The sequence below is a fragment of the Myodes glareolus genome, chromosome 9 (assembly GCF_982192425.1).
Source record: "Myodes glareolus chromosome 9, mMyoGla1.1, whole genome shotgun sequence".
NCBI classification, from domain to species: domain Eukaryota; kingdom Metazoa; phylum Chordata; class Mammalia; order Rodentia; family Cricetidae; genus Myodes; species Myodes glareolus.
The window spans coordinates 56,649,161-56,676,070 of record NC_142034.1 but is presented as its reverse complement, the minus strand read 5'-3'; the positions used below and the strand labels follow the sequence as shown (position 1 = coordinate 56,676,070).

General features: G+C 48.0%; 1 protein-coding gene across 10 annotated transcripts in view; it reads left to right on the top strand.

Annotated features, from left to right (window-relative positions):
- The window catches only part of Gas7 (growth arrest specific 7), a 237,404-nt gene that overhangs the window by 121,107 nt on the left and 89,387 nt on the right, over window positions 1-26,910 (top strand). The window contains exon 1 of one of the 10 annotated variants that reach the window (XM_087910500.1): window positions 11,611-11,869. The exons of 6 other annotated variants lie outside the window; for them this stretch is intronic. In XM_087910500.1, the coding sequence (XP_087766626.1) occupies window positions 11,867-11,869 (3 nt within the window). In that variant the 5' untranslated portion in view covers window positions 11,611-11,866. Of the gene's footprint in view, window positions 1-11,610; window positions 11,870-21,742; window positions 21,902-26,910 lie in introns of those variants that run through there. 3 more of the 10 variants (XM_087910503.1, XM_087910501.1, XM_087910502.1) reach the window with 3 other exon arrangements.

Below are 26,910 nucleotides of genomic sequence, written 5' to 3'. Positions count from 1 at the left end.
GAACTCTGGCTCCCCAGGAAGGAGAAGGGCAGGCTTGGGTGGGGTCAGTGTGCAGCGCCATTTGGAGAAGCCCCTGTAGAAGCACAGGCAGTATAAAGCTGCCCAGTTTGGGAAGTGGCCAGCCTGGCGGCAGGGATGGAGCTGTTGTCTTCTCTCTGACAGGCAAACAGGAGTAAGAAAAGACCTGTGGTGCTGTGCTCAGGCCCCAGGACAGCTCCATCTAACAGCCTCGGGCAAGACATCTGTGACCCAAGTTCATGGAGACCTCTGTCACTGTCACGCTATGCCCCAGGACACCCATTCCTACGTCCATGAGGCCTGCAGGAGTGAATTCCTCATACCTCCTGAGAGGCTCCGATCCCACCCTCCTCCCACCAGACTCCATGTCCCCGGGTGATGACTCTCTGGACACTATGATGACTGTGTCAGCTCTCCAGGCATCGTCCCCACCCAGGCTCAAATCCTTAACCTCTTTGGTCATCTTCACACACCTTTCTCTCCAACACTCTCTTCAGCTGATGGGTAGGAAGCCAAATAGGACAGATTTTCCAGGGTCTCTTTTGCCCAGGAAAATGTATCTGTGCTACCAACAGAGGAAAGCTTAGAACAGGCAGGGGAGCAGGGCTCTCAGGGTAGGCAGAGAGATGATCACACATGCAGTTCTTGGAAAGAGCCCACTGATAGCCCAGAAACCAGCACTGAGATGCACCCACTAGGGTCAGTGGCAAGAGGTCCTGGCCAGAAAACTGGACAGCTTGGAGAGATCTGCTGCCGGGCAGCCTGGGGAAGTGTCCTTCAGCTCTTTAAAATCAAAAGCCCCTCTTCAAAGGGCAGGGTATGCTGATAGCCAACAGATAAAACCAGCAGTCTCAGCTGGTGACCGGTGGGCAAAATCAAAACAGAACAGTGAGATTTGTGACTTCGTTGTGATTTTATTTCTGTCTACCGCCCCCCCATGAGGTTTCATTTAAATACTGTTCAGTTGATTATCAACATCTTAAAATCAGCACATTTCAAGAACAAAAATTGAGAGTTCCAGCTCCTCGCAGCCTGCTGTTCTTCGGGGCTCTGATGTGCTGCTGCTGGCTCTCCAGTGTGCTCTCTGGTGTGCCAGAGTCCCCACCCGCCTCTGCGGATCACCGTCCCTGAGGCCAGAGTGTGGTCATTGTTATTTCACGTGGGTGCGTGGGGATGTGTGTGAAAAATTCCGTGCACCCATGTCCACCGCAAGTGTTAAAGAGTCTATTTCTGCCAGGTGTGTGGTGCATGCCCATAATCCCTGCAATTTGGAATTGTGCCCTGGAATGCCGTTGCCCCTTGGAGGCCAGAAGAGCATGTCAGAGCCCATGGAGCTGAAGTTACAAATCTTTGTGAACTCTTTGACATGGGTACATGGAGAGCAAACCCTCCACAAGAGCAGTATATGCTTTTAGCCACTGAGCCACTCTTTCAGCCATCTTCGTCCCCTTTGGTTGACCACTGACTCTCCCGTCTGTAGATTCATTGATGAAATGTTGGTGAATGTCTTAGTCTGCTTTGTGTCATCCTAATACTGCCAACTAAGTAAGTTACAAAGTCTAGAAATTTACTTGATACATAGTTGTAGAGTTCTGGAAATCTGAAACCATGGTGGCAACATCTGATGGAGGGACTTCTTGGGGTGTCATCCCATAGTGGAAGGCAGAAAGACAATAGAGTCCAAGGGAGTCACATGCAAAAAGGGGCCAGACTTGTTTTGTTAGCAAGCCCATCCTCAAAGTGACTAAGCCACTCTGGAGATAGCAACACTAATCTACCTATGAAGGCAGGGCCCTCCTGAGCTAATTAGCACTTAAAGGGCCCAACTCCTAACATTGTTGCATTGGATATTAAGTTATTAAGTCTCCATCCTGAGTACTCTTAGGGTTGTATTCTAACCTAAAAAAACAAACGAGATTGGCACCTTCAGCTGACCTTTAGGGAAAGTATATGGCTGTAGAACCACATCCAGGGAATTGAGTCTCATTCCAAGGGACCAGGTGGGCTGTTCAGACTTAGCAAGGATAACCAGGCATTCAAGGTGTTAGAGGTCTTTGAATGAAAATACACTACCAGTTCTTTTTATTTTGTTTTGTTTTGTTTTGAGACAGGGTTTCTCTGTGTGTAGCCCTAACTGTCCTCCTGCCTCTGCCTCCTAAGAGCCAGGATTAAAGGCATGTGCCACCACCTTCAGGTTCTTTATAGCATCTAGAAAAGGGACACCCATATGCTGGTTTCAAATCCCCTGCTGGTAACTCACACGCCATTTCACAATCACTTGGTCACTTCCAGCTGCCTTTCGGGCTAAGGGCTTTGATTGCTGCAGTAGACAGTCTATGTGAGCCCTTTCCAAATGGATTACTTGGAGAATTGTCCCAAAGCCCTTGAGAACGTTGTTTCTCAGACTCCAGCCAATCCACCGATGACCTTGTCTCCCTGGCCCATTTCATTTCTATGTGCTTTGGGGAACTGGGGTTGGGGTTAAATGTAAGTGCCCCTCCCATTGCGAAGCAGACTGGCACATGGGCACTGCTGTCTCCGCCCGCTAGACTCTTCCAGTTTTTCTTCCTGGCTCTACTCTTGGTACACAGGTCATTCCAGAAAAAGAGACGTCCACGTGCCAGATAAGCTTACGGGTACTGCTCAGAGTCTGGGAAGAAGCCAACTTGACCCCTGATGTCACACATACAAACAGGGTTCCTTGTAGTCCAGGCTGGCCTCAAACTCATTAAGACAACCAAGGATCAACTTGAACTTCTTGGTACTTCTGCCTTTACCTCCTGAGTGCTGGGACTACAGGCACGTATCAGCCTGGCCAGTTGATGACTTCTGAGAATTGAACTTAGGTCTTCATGTATGCTGGGCAGGCATTCAGTCAATTGAGCCCCATCTCATGCATTTCTTATGCACATCTGTGTCTGGAGACAGATTTGAATAAAAGACTCTCTTTGTGCTTGTAAGTAGCTGATGAGTGCTCATCCCAGGCCACTTCAGCCAGAGCAGCGCTGGGTGGAGAAGTTAAGCAGGGTGGGGGTACACCTCCCAGGAGACGGTCCCTTTCCAGGTTTTCAGAATTTAGTGTAGAGGGGAGGAGGCTCACACGATTAGCGGGTGAATGTGGGAGCCTAGTCTCTAGCTGCCTCTGCCTCTTGCTTTGGCGGATGAGTAGAAGCTCCCTGCGAGAGCTCCTAGTTCTGTCAGAGTCCAGACAAAACTGCAGGCGGCTGTTCAGCACTCAGTAGCCACCTCCTGGGAGACGTTTCACCCCATGCGATGCTGGTAAGAGCTCTCGCTTGTACGAATGCATGTGCTGTGATTTTGCCACTTACCTTCTTAACAGTTCACTTCCCCCTGCTGCTGGCTTCCTCTCCAGTTAACCAGCCTCCCTACTAGCATTGCCTTCCCTGGGGTCAAAGGGATAATGAGGCGGCTGGCTGCCTGGCTTCCTCTGCAGACTAGAGTCTTTGCCTTGGGAGGCAGCAGAGGTTCAGTACAGGGACTCAGGGGCAGCCTGGGGTGAGGAGGAATCAGTAGTAGGCTTAGAGACAGAACAACAGCTTCAAACCACGCTAGGAACTGAAAATAAGAATTCCCCCAAGACTCAAATAAGCTAATATGCATCAACCTCCTGGAGCCCAACAGACATTGTGCAGCACCTAAGGGCAGCAAACACATCGGATCTCATGCCAAAACACAGGCACTGGAACTGACTGCAGTTATTCAATGGGCGGGAAATGGGGGAAACTTAGGTCCCCATGTCCCCCTATTTAATCTGTCTCCTTTTGAGGTAAGCGCCTATAGGAAAAAAAGCAAAGGCATGTGTGGCTCATCTCAGGAAGGATAGCAGGGCCTTTGCATGATGGTCTGCACCTCTTGTTGGAGGTCCGGAAGCAGGCACTACACACCTTGCCCTGAAAATCTCTGTGTCTTCCGGCCCCCTTGTCTGGCTAGAGCTTTGAGTCTTGGTGGTGGAGAAGTAGTCAGACGAGGATTCACAAAGGGGAAACTCAAGTGGCCTCAGCCAGCTGCTCTCCACGACAGTCCTATGTCCACAAGAATGGCAGGTGGTGGTCCTCGGAACCTTGCTCCTGTCCTTCCTCCTGCTCGTCAGCCTGGTAAGTGTCAGGAAGGTTAGACAGTGTTGTTCTGGGGGAATCCCGCACAGTGTCTATTAGGAAGGCCCAGGCGGCATCAGCAAGTGAGCCAGGACGCTCTCAGCCAATGGCAGCTCACAAAGGTCACCCAGAGACTTAGCGGGTGATGGAAAGCTTTGCAAAGCAAATCCGTTTCTGCCAGCTTCCCTACCCGCTGGCTGAATGGTCACCAAACCTCTGTTAGATAGAGATTTACTGTATAGTCCAAGCTAGGCCCCAGACTCAGTGCGGGCTCTACCATGTGTCATCCATACTGGCTTGTATTTTTATTTGTATGTGCTGGGGAGGAGAGCAGTTTCACTTAGGGAAGTGATTTTCCAAGCTTATGCAACTATCAAAATGTGATTGGAACCTAGTGTGTGCTTTTTCTGGGACCATCTGAAGACCAGAAGCTGGGTTTGGGTTTGGGGCAAGCGGATATCTGAGGCTGCCAAGTGAGTGGCTTGTGGGGCTTCTGCTTGCCTATACTCCTGATCCTAGCCCCGGGCAGTCCCAAACATCTCATGTTGGAAATCTCTGTAGGATGTTCTCTCCAGAAGCCATGGAATCTTCCAGGCCCTCCTGTTTGGCGGAGTGCTGAATTGTAGGGTAGGGAAGATAGATAAAGAGGATTTGACAAAGGGAAAACCAAGGGGCTCCTGACATCACTCTGTGTGCACAGATGTTTCCTCCCTGGGCCTCTTCCTCCACAGGGCTCACTGGCCACAAATAAATGGGAAGTGGCTGTCAGTGTCACCCCTCCCCGAGGAGCGCTAAGGTCCTAAGCCAGGCTTTGGCTGCTGCTGTACCGCTGACCACAGATCATTCCGTAGCCTCAGTGGTTAGATTGTAATGCTCACATCAAGTTCAGGGCAGCCGGAGGGCACTCTGTATTGAGACCTGGGAGGCTTGGTGTTCATTCCTAGTCTCCGGCCCTCAACTTCCCCATCTGTAAAATGGCAAGATGTTATCAAGTGAACATTAAAGTATTGCCTCCCACTACCACGGTCCAGATTCAAGACGGATTCCTTAAGAGGGGACGGAGAGTCGAAAGGACAAGCTTTTATCCCTGATGTGGAAAATCTGCCACACAGCCCAGCTCGCTGTCTACACAGAGCAAGAAATGGCTCACACCTGAGTGGAGGCTTCCCCATTGTCATCTCCCTGAGGTAGATTTCACTCTCAGTGCCTAGAGGCTAAGTGGGTGGTGTCTTCCCTTGCACGCCCAAGACAAGCCATCCTGTTTCTGTCACACATGAAATGTTAGCACAGCATGCTTGGGTATGCCCGTGATTGCAAAGCTTTGGGAAAGAGGGTCCCATTTGCAGCCTGTTAAACAGTAACAGAGCATACATATATTTATATTGCGATCTAATATAACTTTAACATAGTTAAGGAAGACCTCGAATTCGCGGCTCTCTCACCTCTGCCTCCTGAGCACTGGCCGGGGTTGCAGGGTTAAGTGGTGTCAAAGGTCCAGCTCCACGCCGGTGGGCAGGTGCTCTACCAGTTGAGCCACAATCCCAGTCCCATTTATTTTTTTGTTCGTTCCTTATCGTTTTTGAGACAACAGGGCTTCCAAACTCACAGTGTAGCTGAAAATGACTCTGGGCATCTAGTCCTCAGGCTGCTACCTCCTGAGTCCTCCCAGACATGTGCCATCCTGCTCAGTTCCAAATTCCGTATTTCCATAGCAGCGCTTATCCACCGCTCCACCGATGTGGATCTGAGTGAGCAGGTTCCTGTCGTGAGCCCCCACTCACGCGTTTCCATCCTTAGGTCATCCCTTTGATCTCAGCAGTGTTTTTCCACTCCGACTTTCTCTTCCTCTCTCCGAGGTCACGACTTCTGACAGTTTCCCGAGTTTCTTCTAAATTGTTTTCTGAGATGCGTTCTTCCTTTGAGGTTTCAGCTTGGCGTTTCCTCATCTGGGGTCACCTCTCCTACCATCCCAGCCCCCTTTCTTCTCATTCTCATGGCTCCTGTGCTAGCACACAGCACGCACATGGCATATACCTCCAAATGCAGCATGTGGACACCTCTTGACCTCTGTGCCTTTTTTGCTTGCAGGAAAGTTGTCTTCCTTTCTAGCGACTAACCCATGGTTTTCATAACACACACACGCAAACACACACACAGACACACACATGCATGCACGCACGCAAGCACACATGTGCGCGCGCCTCTGTCCAGTTTCCCATTTCAGTTTCACAGTGACTTTCAGAGCAGGTGAGCAACTTGCCAAACCTCTTGCATCTCCCTGCGCTCCCTGCTGCCCGGTTTGCTGGCAACTTCTAGGCTTCAGTGGCAGGTGTACAAGGAAGGGTAGGTCCTTGATACATGAGTGCCCAGAGGGGCATGAGATTGCTGCCAATCCTGTCCCTCCAGTTAGAAACAGGGACTGGCGAAGGCATAGCTTGCATGCATCTCTACTCAGGGGGCAGGCAGTGAAGGCGCAAATGTGGTTTTCCCCTCCCACAGCCCACCCTTGCTCTGGAAGACATCTTTCTCCTCTCTTCTGCTGACCTTGTAACTCCTGAGTGGTTTCTCCAGTTGTCTTTGTCTCTCTCAAGATTGAGTAGGTTCTTCCTTCTTTCTTTTCTTCTTTTTGCTAACTCAATAGTGAGTCAGTCGCAAGTTGACTGGCATCCCCTGAGCAGCTTCCAGCACCCCTACCGTGGGCCTCACTTCTGTTTCCCTTCTCTGCCCCTTTTCTTCCCCACAGTGAGTCAGAGCTGTGTGCCTTCAGGGAATTCAGGTTTGGTTTTCTAGGATTGCAAAAGCAATCCCTGGACTATTTTCTAGATGCGCCAGGCTGCTTTTCTATGCAACCTGAATGTTTCCTAACAATCACTGAGTTTATAATGAAAGATCCACCAGGTAATTTTAGATCATGTGGAGATGACAGCTTTTAAGTGTATTTACTTTTGTGGATGATAGAAAAAAAAATAAAACCACCAAACCATACCTGTGATTTCTTAGATGTTATTCCTTAGACCTAGGCTTAATTTAAGTTGGCTATTAGTTCAAAACTTTTGAGTAGACCAGGGTTATGGCTCAGTAGTGGAGGGCTTCCCTAATATGTATGTGGCCCCAAATTTTATGCTCAGCACTGCTTTAAAAAAAAAATAAAAATATCAGTGTTTCTATGACACAGGGGTGTGATCATTTGTAGCAGCAGACTAAGAATGACTGAAGCTGGGAGACACTGAGCTGGGGGACCCCTTAGAATAGTGGGGACCTAACTCAGGCATTAGTCAGGTTTCGTAGCAGTCTCCATCACCCACTGAGTCATCTCTCCATCTCTCAGAGGGTTTTAAAAACTGAACACCATTTCTGATTTGTTCAGTCAGTATTGGGGATCTTTCTGTGGTATGGATGTATAGAACCTTCTACATGCTGCATCCTGGAACTTGGCTGCCTATCCATCAACCTCTGCCTTGCACACCTCAGACCTGGAGCTGCCGCTCCTTGGGGCTGTGTTTTTCCTTTGTCCAATAGCAGCTCATATTAGCATCTTCTCTTTAAGCTCAGGACCCACCAGCTCCTCCTGGGCCTCGGATCAGCTAATCCATCCTCCCCTTCCCAAGATAAGCAGGGGTCAGGCCCTCTAGGTATCAAGGAGTGTTTTCTTAGACAAGCAGGATAAATTATGACATGCTGGAATCCCTTCCTTGTTTGATGTGTGAGACATTGTATTAAATCCTCTGTGGAGCCCTGAACATTGGGCCCTGGGTGAGGACAGAGGAAGATGGGATAAGGACCTGATTCCTTCCTCTAAGAGTCTTGGAGAAGGCCTTGGGGGACAGTGCACACCAAGAAAGGGGATGGGGGAAGAGGATTTGAGTGCAGAGAGCATGGGTCAGGAGAGGATTTGCTCTCTTGTGTCTCGAGTTCAGCTCCCCCATCTTTCCTTATGAACCCTGAACTCACCTACAGGGTTTGGCCACTCTCTCTCTACACTGCCACCAGCTCCACATATCCAGGGCCAGACTGACCTCCACGGCCCACGTGGAACACAGACGACAGGTAGACCTTCAAGTCATGGTAACACACTTGGACTGAACTTGGGTCTAGAGCCAATAAACTCTACGCCTCACCCCTAAACTGGTTCCCATCCCAGCTTGGATCTGGTTCTGGCTTTTCCCGTTCTCTTTGGAACCAACTTCACTTTCTCCCACTGCCCTCGTCTCATTGGATACCCAGCTGCTTTGTGCTTCTTGCATCATGCCCCTGGCACTTGGGTTAAGCCCTTCCTCTTTATCCCCCCTGTGGGGCAAATTCTTTATCTTCTCAGAAGCCTCCCTTCATCCTCCCAGCCCACAGGGATCCCGCCCTCCCTGGATTCTGAAAGCACTTATTGTCTCCAGACTTAGCCTTTTGGCATGGCTACAGTCTGTCTTGAAAGCTGTTTCTCCCCTCCCCCATCCCCACCCCCGTTTGTGACTTATCTCTACCTTTCAAATTTTAAGAGTTGGACACTACTGTAATAGTGCTCGCATCCTCCGTAGCACCGGGAAAGGATGATTAGTAACTATTAGCTGGCTAATTGATTACGGAACCCAGGGACCACACGTGAGGGAGGGGATGCCTGAGACCCTATCCCCTGGAGACTGTGCGGGGGTGAAAAACTTCTCCCTTCATAACTATGAAGCATTTAGGAAAAGTGAGTCATCACCATAACCAGATGTTCCTTCTTGTTAATTATCATTGTAACACAACCCGATTCATCCTGCAGAGGACCAGGGCCTACAGCAAAGCGGCCTGTTTGGGTCGATAGTTTTCAACCCAACTGAAACAAAGAATAATGCCTTGTGGGTCAGTCGTGTCTGGCTCTATGGAAATGACTACCAGTCTCTTGCTGCTCAATTGCGAGCTCCCTGCTGCCTCTCCTTTGTGTCTATGGCCCTGGATGTAGACGTCAGCCTGATTACAGAAATGGAGACTCGTTAGTTTATTTCTCAGAGCCAACCCTGAAGAAAGGAGGACCATGAATAAAACCAAATGAAACTCGGAATCTGTTTCCCTGTTATGGATAACCATGTTATCCCTGAGTCTTTCAGATTTTCATGTGCTGTGCGCCATTTTCACCACCCATCTGCCAAACCTTTTCATCTTATAGAATTAAAACTGGACCACCAGGCAGCTCTCTATCCTCCAGTCTCTGGCAGCACCATTCTCCTTTCTGTCTCCGAGCTTGGCTGCCCTAAGAACCTCACCTAAGTGGAGTCATACAGAACTTAAGCCATCTTGAGGAGTTCAATTCAATTAGCATAATGTTAAAGCTCACCTATATTGTGGCATATGTCAGAATGTGTGTTCTTTCCTTGTTAAAGACAGACTGATTACTGTGTTTGTTATTGTCGCACAACTTTGTGTGTGTGTGTGTGTGTGTGTGTGTGTGTGTAGGTCAGAGACCAACGTTAAGCATCTTAAATGCTCTCCACCTTATATTTTGAGACAGGGTCTCTTGGAGCTCTCTGATTGGCTAGACTGGCTAGCTAGAAGGCTTCAGGGATCCACTTGCCTCTGTTTCATGCCTCCCTGTCCCCAGTGCTAAGGTTACTGACATGTGTGACCAGTGCTGGGGATACAAACTCAGGTCCTCATGCGTACATACATGTTTGTGGTTTGCCAACTAAACCATCTCCTCAGACCCTAGACAACTTTGTGTTTATTCATTTATCCATCAATGGGCACTTGGACTTTTTTTTTTGTCATGAACAAGAATGTGTAAATATCTCTTCAAACCCTTCCTTTCAGCTCTTTGGGGGTGTATAGCCAGATGTAGGGTGACTGGATTTTAGGGTGATTCTGTTTAAGTTTTTTAAGGAATAGCCATGCTATTTTCCCTAAGAATGCTATTACTTTATATTCTCATCCGAAATACACACAAGGGTTTTCAATTCTTCTACACCCTCGTCAACCCTTGTTCTTGAAAAAGAAAAAAGGATGCAAGGCGATAATTCACTGTGGTTTTCACTAGCATTTCCCTGATGTTAAGCATCTTTCTGTCTCCTTGCTGGCCATGTTTATATCTTTGGGACAATGACCCGTGCATTTTTCACTTAGCTCATTTACTTTTCATTGTCAAATGTAGACTTTTCCTTGTGCCCAGTACAGCTCACTCCCTCTCACCCACTGGTGATAGTAACGTCACAACAGCATCCTCACTGCCCTGCATGCTTGGTTTATTTCCCCCTCCGATCCCCTCAACCATTTAGAAAGATATGAGAGTGTCTCTACTTAGCATCTGAAAAAGAATTGAAACTTAGCTGCCTTGCCTGAGATCTCAGAGTAGTGGGATAACAGCAGCAAGACCCTAATATAACCCCATCCCTGGGTGACGGTCTGATTTGCCAGTCAGGAGATGCAGCTTCATGGTAGCATGCTTGTCTAGCATGCAGAAGGTGGTCCTGAATTTGATCCCCAGCCCAGAAAACACAATCAGTTGCTAAAGTCCCACAGTTTGTAACAGAAAGTGAACGCAGAAATAGATAATTTAAATGCTAAATCTTCAGCAGCTCCAGAAGGCTTCTATTTATTTATTTGTTTTTCTCTGCATGTGTGCACATGCGCATACTTGTGTATGTGTGTGTGCATGTGTGCATGTGTGGGTGGGTGTGTAAACACAGGTATCTGTGTGACATGGCATGCCTGCAGAAGTCAGAGGACAAGCTCAAGTATGAGCCTTTCCCCTTGTTGAAATGGTATCTCTGTCATTCCATGCCTGAGGCTACATGGCTCGGGAGCTCCCAGGGATTCTGCTGTCTGTCTTCTATCTTGCCTACAACTTCTGTGGTTATAGACATATCTACCGTGTGTCTCTGGCTTTCTTGAGTTCTGGGAATCTAAAATCGGGTTCTCATTTTAGCTCAATAAGCTTTCACCCCATGTAGCATGACTCCCCGGCTTCCAGTAAGCTTCCAAATGGAACATGAGATCCCTGGGGATTCAGGTTCCTACCTAACCGATTTAGGTGGTGGATACAGTATTGTTCCTGGGTCCAGCCCTGTCTTCACTTCAGCCTCAGCAGTAGTGAGTGTCGATTGAAGGCCAAAGCCAGAGAAGAGTTTCACACAATGGTCCTTTCTAGAAATTCCCTGTTCTTTTCTTGCTGGCTTTTATCAGGCCTTGGGTTCACACAGCTGGAGCCAGGGCCCGGGCCAGAGCCCTGATTTAGATTTGGGAATAAGTTGGCTGAAACTTCTCCCAGCAGGGATAAGGCAGGCCCAGGGAGTCCTGCCTAAAATTCAGTAGACAAAGGTGCCCTTGTTATCAGGTCTGGGGGTGGGAGTCATCTGGTCAGTGACACAGGCTTGGCCATTGTATCCTGTGACCTCAGCCATTTTTTTTTTAAAGCTGAGATAGGAGGGGAAAGGGAAAAAAAAAGAAGTCCTCTAGAATCTGTATCGGGAAAGGCCTGTGCGAATTGTTGATTTCCCAACAGGCACTGGAGCAGATTTGGGAGGAACTGTGCAATGTAGTGGGTTCTTTGTGAAAGAACCGTGGTGACAGCGATGAGAAAAGCCACAGGCACATCCCCCAGGGTGCTCAGAGCGCTGGCCCCGGGGCAACTGCTTGCTTCAGCCTCACTTTCCCCAGAGGGTGCCATGCAGAGCCAGCTGCCGGGAGCCTGGTCTTGAGCCTGGGGCTTCAGAGCAGTCCCTGGGTGACTTCTGTAGTGGCTGCCCTTAAGGACCAGCTGCCCACGAATGGTAAGAACCCCTTCTGGAGAAGTGGGCTTGACCTGCCCTTCCTGTGTATCGTGGAAATGCCCTCAATAGTGCCGAGAGGTTGTTCTGAAACCCCTGTGGGATGTGGGTTCTGCCTGGTGAGTCTGGGGTGTCTGTAAACCATGTGCCTGCCAGAAGGCATTGTTGGTGTGTCCCAGACACAGCAGGAAGAGGAGCGATGGGCCAAGTAAGTGATAGGTGTGGGGGTGGGGCTGGGGTGGAAGTGGGGATGGGGAGTTGTGTGAAGGGATGGGAAGAAGGAGGGTTTGTAGAGGGGAGGCTCACCTGGGACAGGTAACTGAAGGCACGTAATGAAGAGAACCCATGTGGATTTATTTATTCTCTAGGTAACGTTCCTCTTGTAACTTTTTCTAAATATAAAACATGGCTTCTTCCTGCCCATCTGGCATCTCCCCCATGTCCCAGATTCACCAGGAAAGTTCTAAGGTGCGAGATCTAGGGAAGTACTATAAATCTCTGCATTACAGGAAGGTAAGGTGGGGAGGGCTTTGGGTGTCTCAGCTTCCCAGATGGTTAGGCACCAGCGATGCCTAACTCGGCTTCCAGCTCAGCTGGTGGCGGAAACTGTCCGGAGAAATAGGGATAGAAAGCCTTGTTCTGCTGACCCTGGAACCTGAATGTTAAAAGGCCACCTTTCCTATGATCCACCCCTTAGCCTAGCTGTTGTGTGACCCCATTGCTGTGGTTCTCTGCAGCTGTGAGGTCCAGTTGCTATGACAAGCCTATGCCTTCTCTGCATGGAATCTTCCTGGGCCACTTCCTCACTGGGCCACTAAGCACCCTGATTTTTTAATGTTCTTTCCCAGAAGCCTTAACTGGTCCTGGGAGAGGGCGAGAAAATTTGCTATCCAAGGATGTCCTCTAACTGGGACTCTTGACCTCCTAAGACTATGAATACGGGGACTTTGTACTAACAAGCAGGTGTCTGAGTGGTCCAGGGAGCTTTGACCCACAGATCCAGGGCTGAGGCAAACTGGCACTCTGATTTCTAGCTACCTCCCAAAGGATATTTGTGCTGCCAGCACAGAGGGTCATCCTTGGAGAGTTACTGCTGGAAGGACCTCAGGCTAGACCATCATGTTATAACCAAGTGAAGGATGCCCAGGATCAGACTGTGGGTATCATCATGGGAGATCCTGCTGGGTCTGGTTGAGGGCTGAGGAGGGAGGGTTAGCAGAGAAGATGGGTGCCCGTGTGTAGGCTGAGAGCTAGGAAGAGCTCAAGACAAGCCTGTGGCAATGTGGGATGTGTAAGGCACAGAACCATTGCTGGGTAGACCCCAACAAATGGACTGTGTGTCTGGGGTGTCATGTGATGGACTGGATGTGCCCATTTCTTAGCTGACTGGCCAGGTTAATTGTCCTAAAGCACACCTAGGGCGTGCGTGTGCTGATGAACTCTGGCTTCTGGGTGCCACGTTGATGGGGGTACAAAGACAGAAGTCCAAGATACCAGGGGACAAACCAGATTGCAGAGCAGACAGAGCTGGGTCCCTGAGTGTGGCTTTCACAGGACACTCAGTGTGGTGACAGATGCCGTCCTAAGAGGCTGGGCATGCGCAACGTTTAAGAAGAGGTCCATGCTTCTGAGTCACATGTCTGTACATGAGTATGACTTTTTTCCCTTCTACACAAATGGCACATCCTTAAAACAGATATGCTAGCATTTAGAATCATTGAGCATTAGATGATATCTACTCAAAATAAGCCCTCACAGACCATCTGGTCCAACTTCCACATTTGAGAGATGAAGAAATCCAGGCCTCCCAGCAGAGATGGGGCAGGTTGCTTCAGATCTCAAAGCCAGGCTGCTACAGCTTCAAACATGGCTTCTGGACACCCAGATCACATTCTGTGCGCCTCTTTACATGTTGCTGTGGTGTGGTGGTGTGGCCAGAACCTCCACGGTAGGTCTTGGCAGTTACCACCTGTCTGCTTCTTATGCTTCTCTAGCAGTGGATCTAAAAGCACAGCAAGTGGGGTGGGTAAGATCACACCCTAACGGACTCTGGAAACTGCCCGTTAGCTTTCATCGCCCTGCAAGCTAGTGTTTCTGAACCAATTAGGGGAGTCAGGCATCTTTGAACAGAACGGCTGTGAGCACAAGCAGTTGGCACTGCAGAGTAACTAGAACGCGTCTCCATGGTGAGGATGGCTACTTCCGTTTTCTTTTGCTGCCTGTGGGCTGCTGCTGCCCACAAGAAGTGACCACAAAGTCAGGCCAGCTGGATGGCAGCCACAGCTGGCAGGCAGTGGCACCCACCCTTATTCCCTAATGAGGCACAGTTGGCTTGCCGTTAAAATGGCACCAGCTCCCTGAAGAGGCCTCCTTCTGTCCACAGAACATCTGCAGGAGCTGGACAGCCCCTTGCCCTTGAAGTTCCTTTCCAGTGGGCAGCTGTTAGCATACGACGCAGGGCCTGTGACCAAAAGAGAAAGCAACTTCCAACTGTCTTCCTTACTTTCCACAGCTTCTTTGGTTATGGTTATTATTAATGCATTAAAAAGATTTTATTATTCTTATTATTATTTTATTATGTGGATTTGTGTGCAGGGATGGGACGGGGTGTTATGGATACATGAGTGCAAAGTGCCTTCAAAGGCCAGAAGAGAAAACTGGATTCCCATGTGCTAGAGTTGCAAGCGGTTGTGAGCTGCCCCATGTGAGTTCAGGGAACTGAATCTGGGGGTTCTGTAAAAGCAGTGTGTGCTGTTAACCACTGAGCCATGTCTCTAACCTCCTACCTAATACGTTAGCTTTTTAAAATTAGGATTTTATTTATTTTATGTGCGTGTGTGATGGCGTATCTATGTGTGTGCGTGCGCACACACATACACATGTACAGTGCCATGTGTGCAGGACAGAAGACAACTTGTAAGAGTTATGCTTTTTCCACTGTGAGAATCCCAGAGGTGGAACTCTAGTGGTCAGGCTTGATTGGTGTCCTCCTCTGCCTACTGAGCCATCTCTATAATTGACACATAATTGTCCATATTTATGGGCATAATGTTAACGATCATATCAGAGTGATTGACCTATCCATCAACCCTGCTGAAGATCATTTCTTTGTGTTGGCAATGTTAAAAAGCCTCTCTGTCAGCTGTTTTGAAATATTCAATTAGTTGTTGTCAATCATAGCTGTTCTACTGTGCTTTGGTTCATTAAAAAGAACCCCTTCTATCCAGCTGCACCCCAAAGTCCTCTTGACATTGCTTGCCACGCCCCCACACTTCCCTACACTCTTCCCAGGCTCTAGAACCCTTTTTTCTACTTTGAAATCATTTTCTAGCTTTTGCATATACTTCTGATCTTCTTACATCTTTTTTAAATGAAGGTGAGAGCTTAATAAATTGGATTGTGGTCTTTTTGTGGGCTTTTTTTTTTTTTTTGAGGCATAACTACTCAAGAAGAGTCTAGAAACAGCATCAAAAAGCATTTCAGAGTATTATACTTTTCATAATAAAGGAGGACTGACAAGGGCGGGGTGAGTCTCACGTAATGCCTATCTGCTCCTCCCCCAACCCTAAGTGTTGGCCAGGCTCGCTCATCTCAGGTTGTTACCCCTTTTTGCAAAAGGAGATTAACCAGGAATCACAAAGATGGAAATTTTTTCCCTACTAGGCAAGCAGTTCCTAAAGTGTCCTCCAAGGTTACCCTATAACTTTTTGGAGGTGGACAGAAAATCCAGGATGCACTTTCAAGTCATTGCCCTCCAAAAAGAGAAGTGTTAAAGTCTAACCCCATTCTTTATTTTAACAAAACAGGGCATCTCTAGCACTGTTGGACATTAACAGTGACAAAGTGGATGACAACCCCCAGGCGATCTCAGACCCAGGGTGGTCAATTCAGTCTCCTGTGTCTAATGCGCCGCCAGTCATGTGTTTCTTGTATTGTTATTTGTGACATCACTTCACTTTATTGGCAACTCCAGTACTGTTTTGTTGGGCAATTTTTAGATTGTTTTGGGCAGCGGAGGGAACTGAATCCAGGGCCTTCCAGGTGCTGGGCAGACGTGCTGCCACGAAGCCATACTCTCAGCCCACATATGGCATCTTTCTCCCAGCAATTCCAAGACAGATTTGGCTAAGGAAGTGGACGGATGTCAGATGTAGATATGAAAAGATCTGAAACTTTCTCCTCACAGGAGACTAAACAAATTTGAAGGTAACAATAATAAAAATAATGTTTCGTGAACACCCATGTTCCTGGGTTGGAGGTCTCGTTTGCCTCTTCTGTTTATGTGGTTGTTGCTTTTGCAAACTGAGCTGAACATCCAGATGCCTTTAGAAGTCACTGGTGTTTGTTTTGGACTCTATTGCAAAAGATTTTTCTCCTGGATCCTAAAACCCTCATCTTAAGGGCTGTGACCATCTCAGTTTATAGATAAGGAAACCAAAGGCATCAAAAGTTTTCACATTGGAAGGGGAGGGGGAATGGGAGGAGGGGAAAGGAGGGAAATGAGAGGAGGGGAGGAGGTGGAAATTTTTAAATAAATAAATAAATAAATATTTAAAAAAGTGTTCATATTGAACTCATCTTGAAGCATTGTCCCTCTAGACCTGACCACTGAGATTTCTGCTGATGCTTTGGTCATCTGCAATTGGAGGTGGACAATGAAGATGGCCCAGCCTTTTCTGATGCTGTTGACTACAGAAGAGAACACACCCATCTTCACAGGCTAGGCTTTAGAAGTCTGCTAATAGCTGGGGCAGTGATTTAGATATAGTTTGAGCGGGACCTACAAAGGCTCGTCTGATAGTGCATGTGGACATGGTGAAGGGAGGAACCCTGAGAGGTAGAAGACTGTTAGACCCTACATGGACACACTTGACTCACTGCGCAAGTTAGTTCTCACCAACCACTATTGCTATGATGCTGAGATGCTCCGTGTTTGTTCCCTTCTGCACTCTGCCCTTTCTTTTTCTGTTTCTCCACTGTATTATGACTTCAGTGCTGTATCCTCTGACCCCAAACCTTGGGGTCAGATAAACCTTTTTTTCTTAAATACCTCACCTCAAGGTATTTTCTATGCCAATACAAAATGGTATTTGCAGCATCGTGCAGGTTTCCTCCGCTGAAATGCAGAAGCTGGACCGGTCAGCTAGGAGCAGACTGCCTTGCTTATTTAAATAGTTCTAAAGTTTCAGGACCACACAGACATGCTTCCTAGGGTCCCTGCATCAAAGTCTTCAAGATGGGGAAACAGTCAATCCTACTGCTGAAGAAAGTTCTCTATTCTCAGAAATACTTGTTGCCTCCTCTCCTCAGATCCTGGGCCTCCAGGTACCCGCTCAGACTCTGGAAGAGGCAGAAGCAACTCTTACATCTATGGCAGAGTTGTCATTGGTCATTGCTGAGGTTCTAGAAGGAGGATTAATGGAAAAAGTATCTTTCATCTGCTGTTACCCTGTGTGGTGGCACTGTGCAGGCGCTAGCAGCAGAAAGGACTTAACCATCTCGGGCAAGAGTAGCCTGACATTTAGGGCTTTCATTGTCTATTAATTGGCCCAGAACCCGTATTAATCTCCCCTTGCATAGTACATCTGCTGGTTCAATGACCCTAAAGACTGATGGTCTCAGTGGTAAAAACTGGAGATGAACTTCAAGCATGTGACCCCTTTCCACATAGGGACCAGCCAAAGGTGCGGGCTTGCTCAGATCTAGCCCACGAGACGATTTCAGAGTCTTCACTGAGGGCTTTTCTGAGGTTGGGACAACTGAAACAGTAAGCAAGCAGGAGTGGCAGATGAGGTGTTTTGAGAGCCCCGGCTTCTTGCTGGGTTTTCCCTCAGGCCCAACTTATCCAACCTCAGTGGACTCCTGGACTTGGAATCTCCTATAGAAACTGCCTGTCCACACTGTGATTGGGATACTTCGGGCTTCAGGAAGAGACATCCAGACAACTAAATGCCAAGGGATGAAAGAGGGAACCAACTGAGCAGTGTCTGGCTTTGCAGGAGGAAGCAGGAGAATTCAGAGGGTTGTTCAAGGCAGGAGTGCACTGTGTAGCTCAGCCATTAGCTTGGCTAGCTTTGAACTTGTGATCCTCCTGCCTCAGCCATCTAAGTGCTAGGATTACAGGTGTATACCACTCACTATGTCTCAGAAGGAGTTTTGTTTTGTTTTTAGGAAACCTGTTTAGTTCATTTTATGTTGCTATAACTGGTTTCTGAGTAAAGGAAACAGGACGAGGCTTATCTAGCTCACAGTTTTGGAGGCCTAGAAGTACAGCGCTGGCATTAGCTTCCGATAAGGCCTTATGCTAAATCTTAATACAAAGGATGTCATGTGGAAGATGAGTGTGTGTGAGAGATAGAGAGGCAGGCAGGCAGACAGACAGACAGACAGAGACAGAGTCAAAGACACAGAGTGAGTTGTCACCCAATGAAAGAAACAAGAAGAGCTAACTGAGAAAGCCGAGCTCTTTATAGCAACCAATCCAGTCCTGAGATACCAAATCCAGTCCTGAGATACCAAATCCAGTCCTGAGATACCAAATCCAGTCCCAGGAGACAGGTACGGTGCCTCCCTCAAAGACCTGATGGTCTCCTGCTACACCCCACCTCTTAAAGGTCCCTCCACCTTTCAATATCGTTCCTGATGGTGCGCAAGACTGTGCTTCCAGAGAATGAAACTTTAGGGGATAAACCAGAGCAGATTGGAGGGGGCGGGGGAAGCAGAAGACCCTACTTCTGTCTCCACAGGGTCCTCATTTTGGTTTTCTCTTGCCTCTTGATATTTTCTGGTATTACTTAGACTGTTTGTCCCTTGTTTTTCACCCTCTACATAAACAACAATTTGCAGACTTAATTGTGTAACAGAATTTATAATTATGCATATATTTAATTATTTAGTTAGTGTGTGTATGTGTGTGTGTGTGTGTATGTGTGTGTAGTGTATATATATGGATGTAGGTAGGGGGGTCAGAGGGTGTATTTTCTGAGTCAGTTCTTGCCTTCCCCCTTGTTGAGGCAGGGTTTTTCTTGTCTTGGCCACAGAACTGCATCCTCCAGGCTGACTGTTGCTAGGTTAGAGTTTCTGTTACTGTGGTTAAAAATGCCATCACAAAAAGCAGCTTGGGGAGGAAAGGGTTTGTTTTATGCTATGTTTGTGCTGCACGGTCCATCATCAAAGGAAGTCAGGGTAGAAGTCAAGGCAGGAACCTGGAGGCAGGAGCTGATGCAGAGGCCATAGAGGGGTGCTGCTTACTGACTTGCTCCCCATGACTTGCTCGGCCTGCTTTCTTATCCAATCCAAGACCAACCACCAGTCCATGGATGGCATCAGCGCTAGTGACCTGGGCCCTCCCACATCAATCACTAAGCAAGAAAATACTCTACAGGCTTGCCTATAGGCCACTTTCACCGAGGCATTTTGAGAGTCTTTCGCAGAGTACTCTAACTTGCATCAAGTTGCTATAAAACTAACCACCACACTGGTCCATGAGCTTTTGGGCATTCTCTTGTCTCTGCCTCTCACCTTGTTGTAGAAATGCTGGGATTGCAGATGTATGCCACCGCATCCAACTTTTTATGTGGGCTCCTGGGATCGAAGTTGGGTGGTCGAACTTGTGTGGTTAACACATTTAGCAACCGAGCCGTCTCCCCGGGCCATTTCAAAAGTGTGCCATATGCAGGCATGCTTACCTATGCAAACACATGTGAAGACCAGAGGCTGATAGCACCCAGGTGTCCTTGTCCTGTTCTTCCTCCCCCTTGTCTTTAGGTCTTTAGCTCACTGGTTGTGCAGGCTAGCTGGCTAGCTAGCTTCTGGGATCTGTCTGTCCCTTCCACATGCTAAATCTGCAGATCTGAAGCAGCTGTGCTTGACATTTAGTGAGTCCTAGGGATCTGAACTCAGATCGTCATGTCTTCACAGCAAGCACATCAGCCCCGAGCCAGCTCCCCAGCCCTGTTAACACATGTTTCATCATTTGCTGTCAGTGTTCGACCTAGGTCCCTTTAACTCTGACTTCCTCTTTCTTCCCAGTAATTTCGCTTAAACTTTCAACATTGGAGAACATCTTCTAAGCACTCTGGGCCCACATCACAGATCCCAACACCTGACCACTGGGAATATTTGGGAGGAAAACTGTGCCTTTCCTGGACCTGTGTAGAGTTTATCGCCATCATTCCCGAAGCAGCGTGTGTAAAGACGCCACGTTTACATCGCTTTCAGTGGCATGTTCTCAGTTAATACTTATGGCAATTGTTGCTGATATTTTTGCTTGAGACTCTGCACTTCCGGATGTCCTGGAACCTCCTTTGGAGTCCAGGCCTCAGATTCACACTGCCACTCCTGCTTCTGCCTCCCAAGTGCTAGGATTACAGGCATGAACCACCGTACCTGGTGTAGTGATTTGTAGTGTCAGGGGATACATGGAGGTTATGGTGTGACTGCTATGTAAAGCTAGACATGAACATCAGGCATCCGGGGCTTTGGGTATCTGTGGGGGTTCTAGAATCAGTGAAGGACAATTTCCCCCTTGCTATAGAGGAAAGAGGAGTAATGTTCTGCGAGTTCTTGTCTGTTGAAGACTGTATTTCTGTCACTTTTACTCAATAAAGAAAGCTTGGCTGCATGTAAGACTCTAGCCCATAATATGCTAGAAGTCTCTTTTGTTTTCCTTTGACAAAGAGGTCCCATGTATAGCCCAGGCTGGCCTTGAACTCAGGCACCTTCCTGCCTACCCATCCCAGAGTACTGGGATTAACAGGTTTGTACCACAATAGTCAACTAAAATCCACTCTGCTTGTATTTTGTAGCTGCTATTTTGTTTGTTTGAGACAGGGTCTTGCTATGTAGCTGAGGGCAGTCCTGAATGTGCAGTTCTTCTGCCTCAGCCTTGATGAAATGGCTGCCTCACATCTGTCTGAAGCTTCGTTCCCAACATTCATTCATTCATCCGTTTGTTCAATGTTCCGGGCACTGTGCTGAGTGAGACTAAACGGAGAACAAGAGGAGCATGTCACTTCCTTCCTGGATCCCATCTTAGTTTGTTTCTCTGATTGTATGGGGCTGTTTGCTCTCCGGCCCCCGTCTAGTCCAGCCTGTGCCTATGAAAATGACCCTCTCAGAACACACTGTGCTACTGTCAGACGTACCCTGCTACCTCCACAGCCCTCTCCTGTGATCTGCAATTTCTGAATAGATAGGACTGGAGGAACAGTAGCTTCACCAGCCAAAGAGAGGGTGCTCAACTTTCCTGTAGACCAAAATGTGAAGCTGGTGAGGGAGGTGGGACCACCATGGGTAGCTAGTTCTGTGTGGGAGCCCTCCTACCATGAACAGGTGTCCAGTAGAAAGAATAGCCCAGTTAGTCTAATTTTATTTGAGAAAGGGTCTCAGTATGTAGCCCAGGCTGGTCTTGAACTCGTGGCAGTCTGCCTGCCTCTGTCTTCCAGGTACCGAGATTACATCCAAGTGTAAACATCACCCCTGGCCAAGTTTGGGCTTGATCTTCCTAATGTTCCTTTGCCACCATGACCCCTGCTGAGTATAGAAATAGCAGTAGAGGCCTCGTCTGACATTGTGTCTAGGTTTGCTCAGAATGTGTTAGCAATAAACTAATTGCTAGGGCCTGAATCCTTGAAGCTGCTCCCAGCCATGTCCTGACTACTTCTGGATGTCCAGCTGGCTACATGGTTGGGGAAGGAGGAATGTGCTGGCAAGTCCTTTGTGGAGGAGCCTTCAAGCAGTGCCAATCACAGCACTGGGCTCATTAGCAGTCATTGTCATGGCAACGGGTCTGCCAGAAAGTGGCTCGTTAGGCTGACAACTTCGGAGGTGTTATATATAGATCTGGGTGTGGGGGGAGAGGGGGTGCAGAGCCCTGTGGATATGCCTTTCTGTAGAGCTCCCATTGCTGCTGGGTTTGGGGCGTGAGAGGACGAGGAACGGGGGACCTTAAAACTCTCTGATCTGCTGCTAAATCAAGTGTCTGGCGGCCACCTGTGAACACCTGCAGGTAGCGTTCGCTCTCTGCTTCAGAAGGTAAGAGGGAGGTGCTCCTAGGAGCATCCCGCAGGTGGATGTTGTCCCGGGATGAACTTGAATGGGAAGAGTGGAGGAGGCTCTGGGGAGCTTAGGAGAGGGGTCGGAACTTGCTGGAGGCTGTAGTCTTTCTTAAAACAAGTCTGTCGAAAGGGTTTCGGGTTAGGTGATAGGATCCTTCCCTTTCATAAGTCACTGCACCGCTTGGTGCCGCTTAGTACTGCTTTTTTACAAATCGTATTTCCTGAAATTTCAGGGTTCGTCCTGGTTTCTATTTCAGAGGCAATGGTTCCTCTCAGTTGCTCCCACTGATGGCTGTGTCGGCGTAGCTCTGGAGTGTAGTGAGCGGAGGACTCAGGGTGCAAACTGTCTTGATCTGGTGGTGAAAACCTGGCCCAGGAGAGTTCACACACCAGGCGGTTTAACATGTGCTGAGCTGATCACACTTGTGTTTTGGTTTTGGTATTGTGTGTTTTGTTTGGTTTCATTTTGTTTGTTTGTTTTGTTTGATGACTGATTTTTAAGATGTTTCAATTGGGTTTTTGTTTACTTGAGACAAGAGTCTCACTCTGTAGCCTAGCCTGGACTCAGACTCATCAGGTAGCCCAGGCTGACGCTGAGCTGACCACCCATCCCCCTGTTTCAGCCTCCTGAATGCTGGGGTTACAGGTTTGTACCACTTCATCTGAATGGGGCATTTCTTCTCAAGTTTTGGGTGATATCCCTTTATTTGATTGCTGCCTTGCTGTTTTCCAAGGGGAGCCAGTACCTCGTTTAGGAGGAATGGTTTTTATTTTTATTTATTTATTTATTTATTTATTTATTTATTTTGATTGTGTTTAAAATAAGGAGATGGGGAAGTCAGCCGACAGCCAGGGAATGAACATGACGCCTGGGTGAGGGTGGTGATTATTTTTGCGCATCTCCCAAGAAGGTATATGCTCCTTGGAGACCGTGAGACAATAAGAGTTTGGGGCCTGAGTCGTCTTTCCCCTTGCGGGAGTCATATCTCAGGTGGACAAGTGCTGACATGAAGCTTAGTGTGGGTTGCTGGCAGGAGATGGGCTGAAGGTAACTTGGCACTGGGTAACTGTGACTGAATTTTCTAGAAGCAAACTAATTTTAGTTGGTTGGTTTGATTGACTGATGGAGTGAGTGAGGTTTTTTTGTGTGTTCTTGGACTGAACCCAGGGCACACTAAGTCTATGTTCTGCCAATGAGCTATACTCTCAGTCCAAAAGCAGTCGCTGAAAGTAGTTTGGTTTAGCCATTTAGTTATCTGTACATTATTAAGTGATAGTTCTTACCTAAGAAATAGGAATGAAAGCATCCTTAATACAAACATCATGTAAAGATGTATAAAGTACAAGACCTTGTATACTAAAGACATTAAGGGATAGGAGTCCTTGTAGATACATAGAAATCAGGGCTGCACTCGGATCTTTCTGGAGAACACTACTAGACTAAGGCTCTTTAGGTTTACTTTTTGTCTATTTGTTTTGTTGCTATGGTAGGGATCTGACCCAGGTTGTTGCACACACTAAGCACGTGTTCTATCACTGAGTTACATTCACAGCCTTTGGAGTTTGAAGGCAGAGTCTCTCTGTGTATCTCAAACTGGCCTTGAACAGGTGATCCTCCTGCCTCACAGTCCTGAGTGCCGGGATGACAGATGTGTGGGCATCTGACTTAGACAAGGATTTTGAAGTGGTCTACAAACTCCTTGATGATACCGATGAAGAAGGGTAGGAGTCAAGTGTTTCTAGCACCATTGTTTGCAATGGCTCTGAAGTGAAATCATGCAAGGGTCCATCAGAGGACCCATGTGTAAGCAAACCTGCTCTGTATAATCAGACAGTGTGAGACTGCACAGAAGAATTAAAAAAAAAACAATGTGCCTCCTGGTGTGACACCGCAGATGATCTTTACACCTACTTGGAGGAGGGACAAAGGCTGATACCTTCTCTCACACCCTCAGAGGATGAACTTTTGTGTAGAGTTAAACATGTATTTTTCTTAAACAAATGAGGGAAGAGTGGAAAGTACTCTCCACTCTGGCCTGGGGATGGCTCCTTTCAGAGGCAGCAGCAGGGTCCACCAGAGACATCCTGTGTGTTGCCTCATCTACCAAGAACCACCAGCCCGCTCTGCTCCCTCTGATCTGTCTGTTCTAGGTGTTGTTGCCCTACTGAGGTGCCTCTCCGCTCTTTCTTCCTCTTCCCATTGGAAAGAGCCAAGAGAGATGAGCAGAGGAGCCGCAAGGGCCAGGGAAGTAAGGGGTCTTAGTTAGGTTTCTATTGTTATGATGAAACATCAAGACCAGAATTAACTTGTGGGGCAAAGGGTTTATTTTAGTGTACAGCGCTCAGGTCAGACTCCGTTATGAAGGGACGTGTCAGTACAGGAGCCTGGAAGCAGGTATTGAAGCAGAGACCATGGGGGAGTGCTACTTACTGGCTTGCTTCTCATGGCGTGCTCAGCCTGCTTGTTTATAGAAACCAGGGTAACCAGCTCAGGGGTGGTACAAGCCACAGGGAGCTGGGTCCTCCCACATCAATCATAAATCAAGGAAATGTACCGCAGATTTTCCCACAGGCCAATCTAGTGGGAAGATTTTCTCAATTGAGGGCCCCTTTTCCTAATAGCCCTAACTTATATCACGTGACATAAAACTAGCCAGTGCAGACGGGAGGATTTAACTAGGGAGAGAACTAATTAGAGAAGAAATTTGAGGGAGTCCTTAATTACTAAGTAGTCATCCACACCTACCCTGTTGGTGGCTGTGGGCAGCTCTCCCAGAAGGCCGCCTGTTCCTGCCCCACTGAGGCCATAAGAGGGAGGAGCGTTATTGCTTTGGGACTCTTAAATGAGGACTGGCAGGCAATGAGTTAAAGTTTTGCCTTTCCATATTTTTTTAAGTTTTATTTTTATTTTATGCAAATGCGTGCTTGCCTGCATGTATTTCTGTGCGCCACATGTATGCGATATCTATGGAGTCCAGAAGAGGATACCAGATCCCCTGAAACTGAAGTTACAGGTGTTTTTTGTTTTGCAAGCATCTTGTGGGTTCTGGGAACCAAACGTGGGTCCTCTGCAAGAGCAGGAAGTGCTATTAACTTCTGAGCTATCTCTCTAGCCTTGTTGTATGTTCTTCAAAGACAAATTTTGTTGTTATAAAAAAAATATATTTAAAGTTGACCACACATAGCACTTTGCACTCACTGTATATTGTGTAACTGTGACATACTCCTAGTTTAGACCATTTTCACATACACACACACGCACACGCACACACACATACACGCGCACACACACACACACACACACACACAAAGAAACCCTGTATCCATCGTAGTCTGTGGCATTTCCTGCTCTGGACTTGTCCCATAATAGAATGAGACCACGTGTGACCTTTGTCACACCTTTCATGATGTCTTTAAGGCATAGCCATGAGAACTGGGACCTTATTCCTTTTCATTTCTGAGTAATATTCCATCAAATGGCTATTCCATGTTTTATCCATATCCTCAAGGATGGTCCTTTGTATCATCTACAGGTTTGGCCCTTGCAAATACTTCTGCCCTGAATGTTCACATCCAGCTTACTGGGGTGCTTGTTTTCAGTCTTGCGGAGAGTGGTCTCCCCATCTGTCTCCAGCATCTATTAACTCCTGATTTGTGGGTGGTGAGCTAGCAAGGTCTTCTTCCTAGGAAAGAAAAAGGCAAGAGGGCTGCAGCTGGCTCCAGAGATAAAGGCAAGGCCGTCAGATGGCCAGCAGGGAGGGTGACTGGCGGCTGTGTTTCACAGGTGGGAAAACCACCCTCAGCATAGCACATTGGACAAATTAAGAATTAGCTCCTCCCCCTCGCCCCCGTGGGTGCTCTCCCACCCCTTTCCTGCCCTCTCTGGCTCAGAATTATGGTGTCTTTCCAAAGGTACCTGTACTCCCTAGATAGGAGAGATCTCAGGACACTCTGCCTTCGTGGTCAACCATATCCTCGTGTGTAAACCGAGGCTTCCTGTGAGTTTGCTGTGTTTCGCAGATAGATTAACCAGAATCATTCTAAAGAGAAAGGTACCAGGAAACTGAGGAGAGCCAGGCTCCCTGCAGTTCCTCAAAGCTGAGGCCCTGGGGCATCAGGTGACTCAATTCATTCACTCTGTGGCCCACAGAACTCCTTCCTGGCCAGCTTTCCAACATCAATCAACTCCAGGGGGTGTTGACTTCCCTTTCTTGGCAGCAGAAACCTCAGAGAACAACCTTTGAGGGTACATTCCAGACTCGGTGGAGAGGCAGTTGGAGGGGAGGTCTGTGTGTCTGCCTGGACTTTATCTCTCAGGGAGCGGAGCCTGGGAGAGCTTTGCCCCTTAGGGTGATATTTCCTCCAGCTCTTGAACCAACCCTGGCAGTGGTCTCCCTTTTGGATTCTGGGTATGTTACTCTGGCTCTCCACAGCCCACAGCGTGTTCCACACCTGGGCCAACATTAGCATCTTTTGTTTCATCTATGTGGAAATAGCCTGACTGAGTCACTTGCCCGAGGTCCAGTGGTGACTGAGGTAGGATTGGCACCCAGAGTGCTTGGAGCCCGAGGCTGTTTACACTGCGGCCCTGGATCCTCTTTGTGCAGGGCCTTCCTGTGAGCTTCAGAACCTTGCTTAACCCGCTTCAACAGCTTCCCATGGACCTCCCTCCTAATACTCCTGATGTTAGTTAGGCTCAAGGAAAGATGAGGGACCAGCCATCTCATCCTCTGGTTCTAGACGACTCTCCAGCAAATCACCCCTCTTCAGCACACACCACTACCCCCCCCACTCCCAACCCCAATTACCACTTTATTCCCAAGACCCTGTGTATACAGGATTCTCTCTCTCCCCTCTGCCCTCCTCCATGCCTCCCTTGCTTTCTTCTTTTCTCCCTCTTCTCATTCGTTAACTCTTGCTGTTTTGAGACAGGGTCTTGCTAGGGCCTAGACTGGTCTCAGATTCACGATTCTCCCACCTCATTCT